Consider the following 14,951-nt stretch of genomic DNA (forward strand, 5'->3'; position numbering starts at 1 on the left):
TACTCATTTAATTGCTGAACCTGAACAAGGAACAGTCTATCTAAGCCTGTTGCTGCCCTCTCGTGGCCGGTAAATGCAGTCTATAACATAATAGACCCTTTTCTGTGCAACGTCATCATCCTGTTTCGACATTGAGCACGCATCGCTTCTTTTGTTGCCAAAATGCGCGCGCACACTTATTTGTTTACCAACAGTAAAACGGTCTATATATAAAGGGTAATAACTGAGACACCTATACTGTAGGTATAATTTCAAAACAGGAGTATTTCAAATGTTCAATTACTGCACATAAATTAAATAACTGACATCGCACCACCAGGTAACCACATTTTTACATAGCTTCTATAATATCCAGTGATGCAAACATAAGTTGTAAAGGTACATACAATAGCAATAATATGCATAGCAAACAGGTACATTGGAATTATTGTCTTCGCTTGTCAGTATCAGTGCTGATCAGTTCCTCATTCCAGTCCTAGGTATGCAATTAGACATTTCAAGGCAATTTACTGGCAAACTAGCATCCTATCAGTATCCCGCTCATCTACTTATCCCATCTGATCATGGATGGCTGTGACTGTGTCCATGATACATGCAGTGCAATTGCATAACATGTCAAGTATACTGTACAGTTGTATACAGTACTGCAGAGTCAGTTGTCTATTGTATAGACAAGGTGTTCAATTGCTCAAGTGTTGTCAGGTGTTGGTTCGAGTGTACAGTGGTGCAGAGTCAGTTGTCTATTGTATAGACAAGGTGTCAAGTGTTCACTTGGTGGTATAGTACAACCAGAGTACTATAAATGGACAGTCTTCTTCTTCTGAGCTGCTGGTTGGCAGGGGGCTTCTTCCGAGCTACTCTTTGGCAGGGGCCAAGTGATGTCTTGAGCCTCATCATAACAGAATTCTCTGATCTTCTCAGACAGATACTGCTGTCTGGCCATGTCCAGTCCGGGTGGGGCTTGCACCTGAAGACCATCTTTGGGGGGGCTGGACATCAGCGTTGCACAGCAGCCGACATCTGACTGGTGTTGCATCACGGTGTTCTCTGGCCTCAACCACACCAGGCATCCCATTAAAGCTGCAACAGAACAGAAGGGAGATAGTGCATTAAAATTGTGCATTAAAATATTGGCCACAAATAAAATACAACCATACCATGTCCATAAAATGTAATAGCTAATACATGACAATGATAATTACCTGAAGTGCTGGTAACTCTTAATGTTTGGGAGCTTTTTGAAATAGCTACTCAGATGCTGGTGCCAGTTGTAGCTTTCAACAAGCACTGTGCCATCCTCAAGTCCAACAAGCTGTGGGGTGTTGACTTTCTTCACAGAAGCGCTGTCTCTCACCACCCCAGCAATGTCAGTAAAAGTGTCCACTCTGGTCTTCTTATAGCGCTGCTTGATCAAGCCAAAGCACCAGTCAGGAGCAAACTTGGTGTGGCCTGCAATCAGGAAGCTTGTGCATGGTCTGCTAAACAGTACCACAGCACAACGTTGTTCTTGTTTGGTCCACTGCAGTTGTCACAATGAAGGTCCACATGTGTTTCTTCAACTCCATAGTTGTTGAAGAAACGTAGTTGATGACTGCATTGCTGCTCTTGACACCATCCCTTTGTCGATCAGGTAGTTCACTTGCTTTTATGGTACCTAAACATAAAAAAGCTCAATTAATGAACAGAAATACTGATCAGAAGCCATATTACAAGAGACTAACTTGGAGATCCCATCATAATTGTAGGTTATGGGTTACGATTTGCTTAATACCTACTGGAGAAAAACATCCTCTCTTAATCCCTTCACTTTAAACTTAAGACATAATTACATACATGCAGGGGTCAAAATTTACTTTTTAGCTCACCAGCCAAATGAAAAATGGTACCCGCCAAACATTTTTTCCCCAGCCAAAAATAACATTTATATAAAGACTTTTTTATGTCAAGTAGACATACAGTACATTTAATCTGCATAATAACATGATATGGTGGTGAATAAAAACAGTGGTCAGAGCAGATTCCTGGTGCCACAGCACAGGTGGTGTTGTAGTCCTATCCACAACTGAAAATATTGATCTAGTGATTAGTCAACCCATTCCTAAATCACAAACTACCAAGCTATCCCATAGGAATGAGCCTATAACCATACCAGCTGGGCAAGCTGACTTTGCTAGCCACCTAACCTAGCCCTCATGATATTGTCCTGCTTGATTGCTGTGCAACATATCAACTGACCAGTTGTTAAATGTATTTCACAACACTGGTTATTCTAGCCAACAATGTCAAATATAGAGGGTTTTCACGGCCCGTCATCTGTCGGCCATGTTGGAGGTTGAAGCTACTGAATGTAGATAGCTAGCTAGATAGATAGATCAATAGACAGGTAGATAGACCTATCTATCTACCTATCTATCTAGTCGTTAGCCTAAACCTGAGCTTACACCTGCTAAACCTAAGCTTAAACCTCCAACATGGCCGGCCGTGAAAGCCCTCTATATGTGACGCTTGTTTTGGCTGTCTGGCACAATATGGTTAGCTACATTAGCAAGTCACGAGACAGTCCCAGTCAGCTGATGTAGCATAGCTTTAGATGACAAGTTTGCTTGCTGTGTGAATAGTTTAGCTACGTACGTTGTGAGGCAAGGGTTGGGGACAAGGACTAGCTAGCTTGTAGTAGCTAATCTTAGCTAAAGCACTTTGAGAGAAAAGTGCACAGTATCTCCGACTCCCCGGGCCTTGAGTTAGCTAGCTAACACTAGCTAACGTTAGCTAGCTATCATTAGGCTTCATTTCCTGAACGTAGCTTTAACTTAGCGTGCAGCCAGGTTATGGGTTACTGTTTACTTCAGATATTACTCTACATTTCAACCAGACATTCCAGTGAAACCAGGTATTCAAAATAACTTAACTGATATAAAATGGGCACCGCAAACGCCGGCTTTTCTGATGATTTCCTCAGTCCAGTCCGTACGCTTAATGGCTTGTAGCCACAGGCGAATACGTCTGTCTTCCTCTGCTACTGTTTCAAGAATGCGCGCGCATACTTGTGCTGACATAGGCTGTAAAAGGGTCTATAATTAACAAATATGGGTCTATAACTAACAAATATGACCCACACTCATTTATTTATGGCCGATGGCTCTACCACATAAATTCAATAACTGACATAGAACCGCCAGGTAACCAGATTTTTTACATAACTTCTATAACATCCAGTGACAAAATATGTCATGGTACCTTAGTATGTCCACACCAAGGATTGAACTCACATTCTCACACCAAGGATTGACCTCACAATCTTCACAGTGCTAGGCAGAGCACTATCCGCTCGGCCACCGCTGACCTGGGAAATCTGGGGAGTCTTTTTCTTTTGATGTTCTGGGACCACTGCCTCTTGTGGTAGCAATATAGAACTGCAGGTCAAAAACACAACGGAAGAAGAAAGCGGCATTCCCTCTTCATGGTGCATCGGCTTACAGCCAAGGCACAAAAAGGATGAATACATTCAGCACTGAGATCCCTGTGATTATGACCATGACTACTGCTGTTGAGAGATAATAGGCCTACACAAATTCAATTCTTCCCACTCGGACATAGAACATGTTGTTCAATAGCTTTTTCGGTCTTGTTATAGCCTACTATCAATCTTTGTAACATCATCTTATGATGAAATCCATATTTACTGTAGGGATTACCAGATGAGGTCATATGACAGAAATGTGTGATATTATCAGATGACCACTGTTCTCTACTGCATGTCCCCTGTTTAGCAATTAAAGCGGTGATTGTTCACAATAGTTTTTGATCAGGCATTAGCTGATTGTAAGCTGCCAGATAGCTCAAACAGTGTCTAGGGACTCATTAAGGCATCTTTTATTCTCAAATAAGCTCCCGTAATACTAATTAGGGATGATATTAAAAAGCAAACTTGCCCCCCATACTGTATGTACATTGATTGTTCTTTTGCTTCAAAACAAACAGGAAAGATGCCTCATTAAGCATTAGAATTAACAGAACAATAATTTAATAATTAATGAGCTTTTAATTAGTTTCAGAGACTTAATTAGCTTCACATGAATTCTGGATCAACATCGGCATAATTATTATTATCAGGGGTGTGCATGGAGAAAAACAGATCAAGAAGGCAGGATGCAAGGTGGCAGATGCAGGATGCAATGACCTGAAGTAAATTATGTCTTTCAATGTAGACCTACAGGTTAGATATGACTGCAGCATTTACTTGCTTTATTGTCACAAAATCTGACACACAAAACCTGCCCAGTAATGTCACTTTACTACTTTTTACTCTTGTATATTGTAGGTATGACCCCTATAATATATTTTTATATATCTATACAGATTCTATATGTGTATATATTCTATACTTTATACATATTGTATGTTACACCAAAGCAGTCTTGAGAGAATGTGTGGGAAATGTGCATGAAGCTCTGGCCTCCTTTTTTTATAGTCTGCAAACAGCATTCCTACAAATAAAAGCTCTCATATACTGTAGCATAAGTAAGCCTTGTGATAAGATATTGCTAATTCAAGTACAGTGTTGAAAACGTTTGTATTTACACATTCATCCGTCCATTTCAACTGTCTTGACACTACTGTTGAAGCATTAATGATCCTCATGCAATGTGTTGTCGATACATAACTGCAGTCCGCAGGTCCTTACAGTGGGGCCTATTTGTTACTGAGTCATGTGTGCCATAGTTAGTACCAAACATTAAAATAAAAGTGTGTTACTGTAAAGAACCATCTCAACAGTAGAAGAATCTTCTGAAAAAAGGTTCCGTAACCCTATTGAGATCTGTAAAGTTCCAGATGTAATTTTTCAGGTTAGTACTGTATGTTGGAATCCTAAATGTTTCATTCTGATCCGAAAAAGGTTAATTTTGGAACCTTTGTTCAGGGGATTCCACTATTGTTACAATGGTTCTACTGTCTAAAACACTATTTTTCCTAAGATTACATATTAATGGGTATTTCACCAATTGTGTTATTCAATAATCAATGAATATCAATAATTGATATCATCAGATTAAACAGTAGACCTTACTTGGGACTGTTACTTGAAACATGTTGAAATATTTCTAGGGGTTAACTAGTGGCAGGTCAGTTTGGACTAGGAAAGAAAAAACAATTTGGTCTACCTCAGCTGTATTCTTTATTGACGCATGATATTTGTAGAAAGTAGACTGTTCTCCATGGAGGGAAACTGTTTGCCAAACAAAAGAAAACATAAGGTTGCACAAGGCTAGAGTCAGAAACTCTCTGGTAATTATCAACCAGTCTGTTAAAGGGATAGTTCAACATTTTCAACATTTAGAATAGCTTTCTTTTCCAATCCTCCATACCATTGCTGAGCAATTAAAATGCTTTTATTCCAACACTACTGTAAACTGCAATGCATTATTGTCAACACCATAATGCTTTGCAGCTTACAGCAGTAAACTGCAACACCATAACGCATTGCTGGACTACACACAAGTTCATGTATTCTCCTGTGGTTTTACGCACATCATAGCTTGAGTTAGCGCTAGAGATCGTGGGATTTCCCAAACTGAATAAATACCACACATATAAACACAAAACGTGCCTAGCTAGCTCAATGTTGTTGTAACTAAGATATTTCCGGAAAAAAAGGTTTTCCTTGGACAGATTTACAGTATGCAAACTCCACATGCATTTTAAAACTAGCCAAGTAACAGACAGACACTTGACTCATGTAGTCCGATTTCACTAATGGTTACCGTATCGCAACAACATCAACATCAGAAGCAACTAAGGGCTTCACAATTCACAAAACTAATCTTCAAAGATGTATTTTAACTTTTAGAACTAAACATACTCTATTCTGTGAGTCTCTGTTAAACACAGAACTTGTATTTCCGTCTTTTTTCGCAAATACCATTAATTTTTCCCATAGGGAGTTTGGACTACATCCTGACCCCACAATGGTGGAAATGCTAACTTTTCAGATAAGTTACATCAAACCTCACCACTCTAGTATGAAGGGTTAGGGTTAGGGTTATCCACTGGATTAGGCCTCATGGTGAGAAGTAGAAGAACTAATTAATTCAAATTCAATCTTATAGAAGGGATGTTTTTTAATTTCCACATTTCAACTGTTTTAGAGCTTGACATTAAAAACAGATAGAGGACAAGTTAAATGATGTGAGGTCCCCTTGGTACTGTAATGTGAGGTCTACTAACTATGCATTACTATGCTACTGCTGCTCACTAGACTAAAAGCAAGTAGGCTTTATTTGAAGCACAGTGGGCTACACACAACACAAGGCACTGAGCTACAGAAAGTTGTGTGCCTACTGTATCATGCTGTCATAGTGCCACATAGTTATGGGTTGTTTCCTGTCAATAAAGTTAGAGAAACCCCTTGGAGATCACTGTATCTCCATAGTACTGTAGGTGTGTATGACAACAGTCTAAATATAGTCATCCTATTAGATGTATCAACAGCTGCTTAAGATGCATTACAACATTGCTTTGAGAGATCCTCAATTTCCTATAAAAATCTTTACGCAGAGCAGAGCTCAATAGGAAATTGCCTTTGGGCTCAGAAGAGGACATCATTAGGAATGTCTTGCTACTGTAATTCTGTAATTGGATGTCTCTCCTTTAGGGTTTAGGATATGTGCCACATCTCAACCCCTTACCTCAGAACTGAAAAACTTTTCTTGTACTACAAGTATATTTGTTTTTTCCAGGTTCAACAATGTTGTACGTTGTACATTATTCATGTGATTATTCATGTGATTCTGTTTCTGCCTTCTGTTAACTTTCTTTATTGGGTGACAGCAGCGAGTGATATGGTAGAGAACAACACAGCTGAGGCAGGTGGTGGAGGCACAACCTCACTGCGAAAAATGAATGACAGGATCATAGCAGTGCAGGTACTGGTTATAATATTTCTTTATATTAACTGCATGCTCATCTTCACCTTTTTCAAAAAGGATTTTTTTCGTACAAACACACGCTACATCTTCTTTGCTCACACACTACTGGTTGACAGTCTGTTCCTGATTTTGACTGATTTCCTTCTCCTTGTGAACTTTTATGGCATTATCATTCCTGTTTGTCTGTGTGTCATTTTCTGTATAGTATCATCAGTGCTGATCTTTCTCACTCCCCTGACTCTGACAGCCATGAGCCTAGAGCGCTACGTGGCTATCTGCATGCCCCTGCAACATGCAGAGCTCTCCACTCCACGCAGAGCTATGTACTGCATCTTCATCATCTACGGCCTCAGCTCCATACAGACCTTTATCACGACTTCTATCTTCTTCGCCTCTGTCCCTCATGACTTTTATTTTCTGTATAAGGTGTGTAATGTGGAAATGCTTGTGGTTCATATATGGCAGGGTTACCTTAGAACAACGATAAGTCAGTTCTACTTCTTAGCCATGACTGCCACTATTTTATTTACCTATGTTAAGATTATGGCTGTTGCCAAAGAGGTATCAGCAGAGAATAAGAAATCCACCTCCAAGGGCCTCAGGACTGTGATCCTACACTCTGTACAGCTCACACTCTCTGTGGTCTATTTCTGGTGCCCCTTTGTGGAGGCTGCCATGCTACGGATTGATTTAAAATTGTACATTGATGTCAGGTATGTTAATTACATTGTTTTTATCCTCATCCCAAGGTGTTTGAGTCCATTGATTTATGGCCTAAGGGATGAAAAATTTTACTGTGCACTGAGATATTTTGCATTTTGTGGCCACAATAAGAACATTTCTCCAGTGTTGGTTGATTAAGAAACGTGTATAATAGTAAATAGTGATACATTCAATGTGTATGTATTCATAGAATACACATCTCTAATACTGACCAGATGCATGCACTGTAGCCTGCCTGGGGCACTGATGTGGGTGTGGTGACATTACATGATTCACAGTGTAGAGGCTGTAATACCACAGAAAACAATTCACTGTTCTGAATTAATCTCATGTTTTAACATAGCAGCTCTGCTTCGTGTACTTTTGTGATCTGTATGTATTTACAAATAAATCAGTAGTAAACTCATATTCTGAATATCATGGTATACTGTACAGCATGTCTATGAAGCAGACTCTCCCCTCCTCTCCCTCCTCCAGATAAAGACATCAACTCAGTGTTACAGTGAATATATTTTAACAATTTTCCTTGACAGTATCTCATAGCCAAGTGTCCTGATACTCTGTCCTTCCACTTAATCTTGGGTATTGTCTACCCCTCATCTTAAAGGATGGCTGATTAGACAGATAAAGTGTTGTCTTGACCAACAAATACTTTTGAAATACACCAGATGGAGGGAACAAACAAGAAACAGGTGTACACTTCATTAATTATTTGTATTAAATTAAAATGACAGGACCCGAGGGGGGTCATGGTTTTTATTCGGCCACACAGTGACACACACACATTGCACGCACAGTGAGTGGCGACATGGCACACAGCACACACACATGCAATTTTTGGGGGTCGCCGGTGGAAATTTTTCCCTTCATTTCTCCCATCCAAGCTGTCCTCCTCCAGGGGCAGCGGGCAGCCATCATTCATGGCGCCCGGGGACCAAGTCCAAGTGCTCAGTCCAGGTCTTGGTCAGGGATCGGACTGAAGGACATCTGTTTTTCTGCATGTTTTCATATTGGGTTCTTTGGAAGGAAACCTTTGTGAACGTGAGGAGAACATGCAAACTCTGCACAGAAAGGCCCAGAGACCTTGCTGTGAGGCGACAGTACTAAATACTATCCCACTGTGCCGCACGTGAGTGATTTTGGGGTTCAGTGTCTTGCTCAAGGACACTTGGCATAATGCCTGGAGCTGGCATCGAACCAGGGACTTTGTGATCCCCAGCTACCTCCCGAGCTCCGTGCCTGCCGTGTGCACATACGTTCACATGGGGAAGGGTGGAGAATTAAAACACAATTCTGTTTACAATGATAATGAAAACCCTAGTATAAAACCTCAGTTTGCCCAAGGAATGGATTCATTGCCCCCCCCCCCCCAAAGTAACCCCATAAAGCAGGCTTCTGGACAAGACTGTATTCTGCTCCGCATATCAAACTTCCTGGGACCTTTTCTCTCCCAGCTGCTGATGGAAACTTGTACTTATACATATTACTGATGAATAATTATTCATAAGAGAGATTATCTTACTGTATTTTATGGTCCTTAAATAAAGAGGATGTCAGACGAGAGAACGTTAATCCAGGTTTATTGCTTTTCATGCAGAGTTGTACAGCAGGGTTATTATCAATAACAACTGAACACACACATCCGTTTATCCACTTTTAAGACGTGGGAGTCACATTCCACTAGTCACAATAAGGTTCGGCCAGCAGGCCTTCATCTCTCATTGGTCAGTCTTATCAGTTACAACTTGTAATTGGCCATCCTAGTTTGCTCCCATCTTGGGAAGGTTAGGCCTGGTGACATAAATCATAACATGCTGCAGTGATCTGGCCGATGAATATGGTGCAATATTACTCAACATCCTTGCCACATGCTAGCCTATGCGAATGATAACACCAAAAATAGGTTCTGACCTTTGGAGTCAAGGCATACCCAGCAGAGTAAAACCACATCACTGCTTCCTTGCTCCTGAGAACAAGACTGAACCTGTCATCCCCCAGTCCCACCCAAGATGCAGGTTGTCAGCATGTGCCATTGTTGAATGTGTAAGTGGAGAGGGCTTTTCTATTTTAAATGTATCTATAGACCTACTGTACAGTAGCATATACTATTAGGTAGGTCCATCATATTAGTTTAGTGTATAATGTAAGCATTTATTTGAAAGTAAGTAGTGAATTAAAATATATCAGTGATTAATATAAAAAATAACCCCAAGCCATTTCTGTAGGACAAAAAGTACATAATGAAAACAACAATGAAAAACGACAATCACGATCACAACAATAAGATGGTGTGATCATCTACTATTCATTGTAGTGATAATGTAGATATTAACAGATGCTACTGGCCCTAGTGGTACACAATAACGTTGTTATTAACTCATGCAATTTCATTTATAGTCCATTGTTAACACTTCAGACTTCTACTGTGTTTTTTGTGTGTTGGCTGTAAGCCGACACACCAAGGAGAGGGAATCCTTTTTGTCTGTGCTTCTTTCTCTCTTGCTGTTGTGTTGTTGACCTGTAATTCCATTGCTGCTACCACAAGAGGCAGTAGTCCCAGAACATAAAAACCAAAAGACTCCACAGATTTCCCAGGTCAGCGGTGGCTGAGTGGATAGTGCGCTGCCTGTGAAGGTTGTGAGTTTGATCCTTGGTGTGGACATACCAAGGTACCATGACATATTTTGTCACTGGATGATGTAGAAGTTATGTAACGAGCATGGGTCATATTTGTTAATTATAGACCCTTTTACAGCCTAGTCAGCACAAGTAGCCTATGCGCACATTCTTGAAACCGTAGCAGAGGAAGGCAGACGAAATCGCCATTATTAAGCGTACGGACTGGACTGAGGAAATCATCAGAAATGCCTGCGTTTGCGGTGCCCATTTTATATTAGGTAAGTTATTTTGACTACCTGGTTTCACTACAGTAGCAGAGGAAGACAGATGAAATCGCCATTATTAAGCGTACGGACTGGACTGAGGAAATCATCAGAAATGCCTGCGTTTGCGGTGCCCATTTTATATCAGGTAAGTTATTTTGACTATCTGGTTTCACTGGAATGTCTGGTTGAAATGTAGCCCTTCTCAGTCCCTTACCTAAGCAAAAGAAAGGGTCTATTTTAACAAATGCTGGGTTGAAGCTTCAAAGCATTGCCACCACCACAGAAGAAGACTACCTCGGAAAAATAATTTCACTCGGACAGAACGCGTCTAAATAAGTTATTGGTAGCGCCGAGGCTTCAAAACCGAGCATTTCTAAAAATAGAGCATGGGTCATATTTGTTCATTATAGACCCAGCTATGTATGCGCGGGCATTCTTGAAACAGAAGCAGGTGGAGACAGACGAGTTCAGAGCGAGCCGTATTTTAGTGCAAAGACTAGTATTTTATATACCATCAATATGTCTGGCTGTTGTGTCTACGGGTGTAGGCTACAAATCTGCACTCTAATGACAAACTTTATTCGTTTCAAGAGGAAACCGGCCTTTTCAGAAATGGAGTCGCCTGTGGCTAAGCATAGCCTTCGGACTGGACTGAGGACATAATCAGAAATGCCCACGTTTGCGGTGCCCATTTTATATCAGGTAAGTTATTTTAACGTCCCTATAGCGCCCTAAAATACAGCTTGTCGGTGGACACGCAACCGTATGCATTTCAGATTGATCATGTTGACATGCCAACATGTTGGCATTGCAATGTGTGTGAATTTGCTGCTATGTGAGAGATAAGGACCTGTTGTCGCATGTGGTTGACAAGCTTCCCCTTATGGTGTCAGAACGATGGCTTATGAATGCGATGTTATTATGTTAAATACAGTAGCCCAGAGATGGTTAGCACTGGCAGGGCTATTTCAGTTTGATAAAAGGCGTTGTGGTGTTTGAGCACGAGTTGTCGTAGCCTAATGGACTTCGTTTTGGTGCGGAATTATAGTTGTTTACGTTTTGTTTTGATAGGAACAATTACATTGTCCCAAGTGTTGCAAATTATTGGCACCCCTACCAGTGGCGATTGCTCCTGGGTTACCCATACAAATCCAAATAAAACTTGATTTGAAAACTTGATCAAGCCATCGTTCTGACACCATAAGGGGAAGCCTGAAATCGACTTTCAGCCTGTTTTTGACTTAAATGCGTTTTGTATTCTGCCATATCGCTTCATTTTCATCCGTGTTTAGCATTTTGGTAGTGCTCCGTCGCCCCCTACAGTCCTCATGAAAATACAGTCCACGTTACAGTCCGTTGACACCGGTCTTACTAGCTCGTTATTCACTTGACATTAGGCCAGATAAAATGATTCTAGCTTACGGAAGTCAAGACCAAATCAAATCAAGACCAAATCAAGACCTGGAGCGGTGGGCTAATACGCCTAGTAGGCTAGTAGCCTAAACACTGATTAGTGAAGTAGGGGAGTAGGCTATTGAGTGCTGTGTCCTAAGGGGGTGTATTTTATCGTCCTATCATTCTCTTCGTGGTGCTTGGCCATTGTTGTCATAATGGCTCTGTAGTTTATTTAGTTATTTACTAAAAGCTTGGTTGTTTCGGCCTAAATATTGCCCTCTTATTCGCTCGCTCTCAAATTATTGGCCCTTGTTGATGTGTTTAAAAAAACATCAGTAGCCTGTATGTTTTTACATATAAATGCCAATGCTCAGCGCCCTTCTGGTGTTGTGAAACCCATCAGATCCTATAGTAATTAATTTTTGTATAGGATGTGATGCACCAGTCGCTCTACGCCAATGTGGTTTATTTTCAGTGATTAGACTGACTGTTGACTGGCACAGCTTTAGGTGGTGATGGAGAAATTAGCTTAATGTATTGATGCTTTTTTGTGCGTGGCTGTAAGCCAGCGCACCTAGTATAGCGTTTGTCCGGTTATCACTCCCTACCTCCCTCCCTCCGTTACTGCGGACAATGTTGGCCTGCATTTCTCTGTTGGCACCACAAGAGGCAGTAGTCCCAGCACACCAAAATCAAGAAGGACACCAAAATCAACCCGCCGATCTACACTGCACAAGTAGAGTAGTGGTGAGAGCATTGGACTCCCACCCTGGAGACTGGGGTTGAAGACCCGGTGGGGATGACTTTATGGGACTATACCCCAAACCTCCACAAGTAGAGTAGTGGTGAGAGCATTGGACTCCCACCCAGGAGACCGGGGTTCCTGGTGGGGATGACTTTGTTATCATCAGTGTAACTGCTTTAGCCACTGACCGCTACCATTAATGTTATGGAAGCTGCTGCTAGTTGTTGTGAGCCCATGAGCTAACTGGCTATCCCGCTCTTATTGTGCTGGATTAGCATTGGAAGCATTGGAAGTGATGTGTCCAGGTGAAAAGACCCATCTTTATTTATCAGAAATTACTGTCCCACCAGTCCCGCACAGAAACAAGCCAGCCAACACACATAAGCCAGGCTTGACCTGGCCTGGTTAAGGTTGTATCTTATTTAAAGCATCTGCAATTAACATGTCTATGCGTACAGTAGACTACTGACCATAATTGTAAGCTAAGTTTGCATATTTGTCTGTATAGAGTTACTGTTCAATATGAAATGTCTGACCGCTCGCACCTTTACTGAAAGGTTCAATGTATTGTGACACATTATGTAACTTATGAATATTGTACATGTATTTAATTTGCCTGTGCCTCATGCATTTGCTCTTATCAAGGAGAGAGGAAAACATATCACCTATCTCTGATCTATCCAACATGACCAAACTACCTACAATAAATATGAGTAATGTGATCTACAGGTATGTTGTGAATATAACAACTATTAGTAATGATAATTGTACCCACAATGCACCTAACTCTGATACTAACCTATGAGAATCCTAACATTTAGCAAAAGAGCTACTAAACACCTCAAGCTCTGAACTCTGTGGATTTAGAAAGTAGACAGGATCCTGAGTATAGACTTTTACTCAGACACCAAGCAGTCTGTTATGTACAAAGCAAAATGTACTTGGCAATGGGATAAGTGAATTGTGATGAGCGCCCCCAGGTGGTGGGCATGTGTGGGTACATGTGTGACAAACGAACAATAAACGAACGCACTCACGCACTCAACGTACAGGGGTCAATCTGATAACCCCCCCCCCCCCCCCCAGCACACACACACACACACACCTGATTTCATTGGGTGGGGGACAATTATGTGACAGGCCCCCAGTTCAGCTCCCATATTTCAACAACTGCAAGGTGAACCTGTCGTCCCCCACCCATGATGCATGTCATCAGCATGTACAGTTGTTGAATGTATAAGTGGGTTGGAATTTTTGAGATGGCAAATAGGCCTATCATTTTTTTTTTCCGAAAGTAGTAAGTTGTAGTAGTAGTAGTAGTAGTAGTAGTAGTAGGTAGTAGTAGGTTATGTGTGAGAACAGCCAATACAGACAGCAAATACCCAGATGTAAAAAAATGAGTATCACTCCATCAACCCCAGCAGATGCTGTTTAAAACCAGCAAATAAGAGAATGGACTTTCATAATCCCACATCATTAGGGGCCGGGCAGCCTCAGCTGCCAGCCCCTCTTGTATTTGCCAATATTCTTCAGAATCTTCTTCTTCTTCCTAGGAAGTCTGACTTCCCATACGTGAAAATCACCAAACTTTGCACTTAGGTCCAGTCCTATGCCAAAAGTCCTCAACTGGCATTGTGGGCCAATAATAGTCCTGATGGTGGCGCTACAGCAACTGTCTAAAATTTTAAACAAAAGAAAATCATGCAGAGCTCTCCCCTCCATGCAGAGCTATGTACTGCATCTTCATCATCTACGGCCTCAGCTCCATACAGACCTTTATCATGACTTCTTTGGCTCTGTCCCTCATGGCTTCTATTTACAGAGTTATCTCAGATCAGCCATGAATCAGCTTTACTTCTTAGCCATGTCTAGCACTACTGTGTTCACCTATGTTAGAATCATGGCTGCTGCCAAACAACAGGGATACAGAGAAATTACATACAACAGAGATAAAATCAGCTAAAACAGTTACAATTAGAAACACAATAGCCAGACAATACCCTTTTAAATTCAACTAGGGAAGGAAGCGTCGCCATCTTTAAAGAATGCTGAAGAACATTCCAAGAACTAGGGGCAGCAATGGAGAAAGCTGATTTCCCAAGCTCAGAGAAAGCATGTGGGGCCTTTAGCAGTAACAAACCACTGGATCGAGTCATGTAAGTTCCAGTGAACCATTCTAACATGGAGGAAATGTAGAGTGGCTGCTTGCCAATGAGGGCCTTGAAAATAAACAAATACCAGTGTTTGTTACGCCTTTCAGCTAGCGAGGACCAGCCT

General features: G+C 41.2%; 1 protein-coding gene across 1 annotated transcript; it reads left to right on the forward strand.

Moving 5' to 3' along the window:
* Window positions 1-6,896: 6,896 nt before the first annotated feature.
* On the forward strand, window positions 6,897-7,787 carry LOC311307651 (odorant receptor 131-2-like; the record flags this gene model as incomplete). Its single annotated transcript, XM_084436489.1, has 1 exon — window positions 6,897-7,787. One exon carries the CDS (start codon window positions 6,897-6,899, stop codon window positions 7,785-7,787), a length of 891 nt encoding a protein of 296 aa, XP_084292615.1.
* Between the last annotated feature and the right edge of the window lie 7,164 nt (window positions 7,788-14,951).

The sequence above is a fragment of the Borostomias antarcticus genome (genome assembly GCF_949987555.1).
Source record: "Borostomias antarcticus genome assembly, chromosome: 1".
NCBI lineage: Eukaryota > Metazoa > Chordata > Actinopteri > Stomiiformes > Stomiidae > Borostomias > Borostomias antarcticus.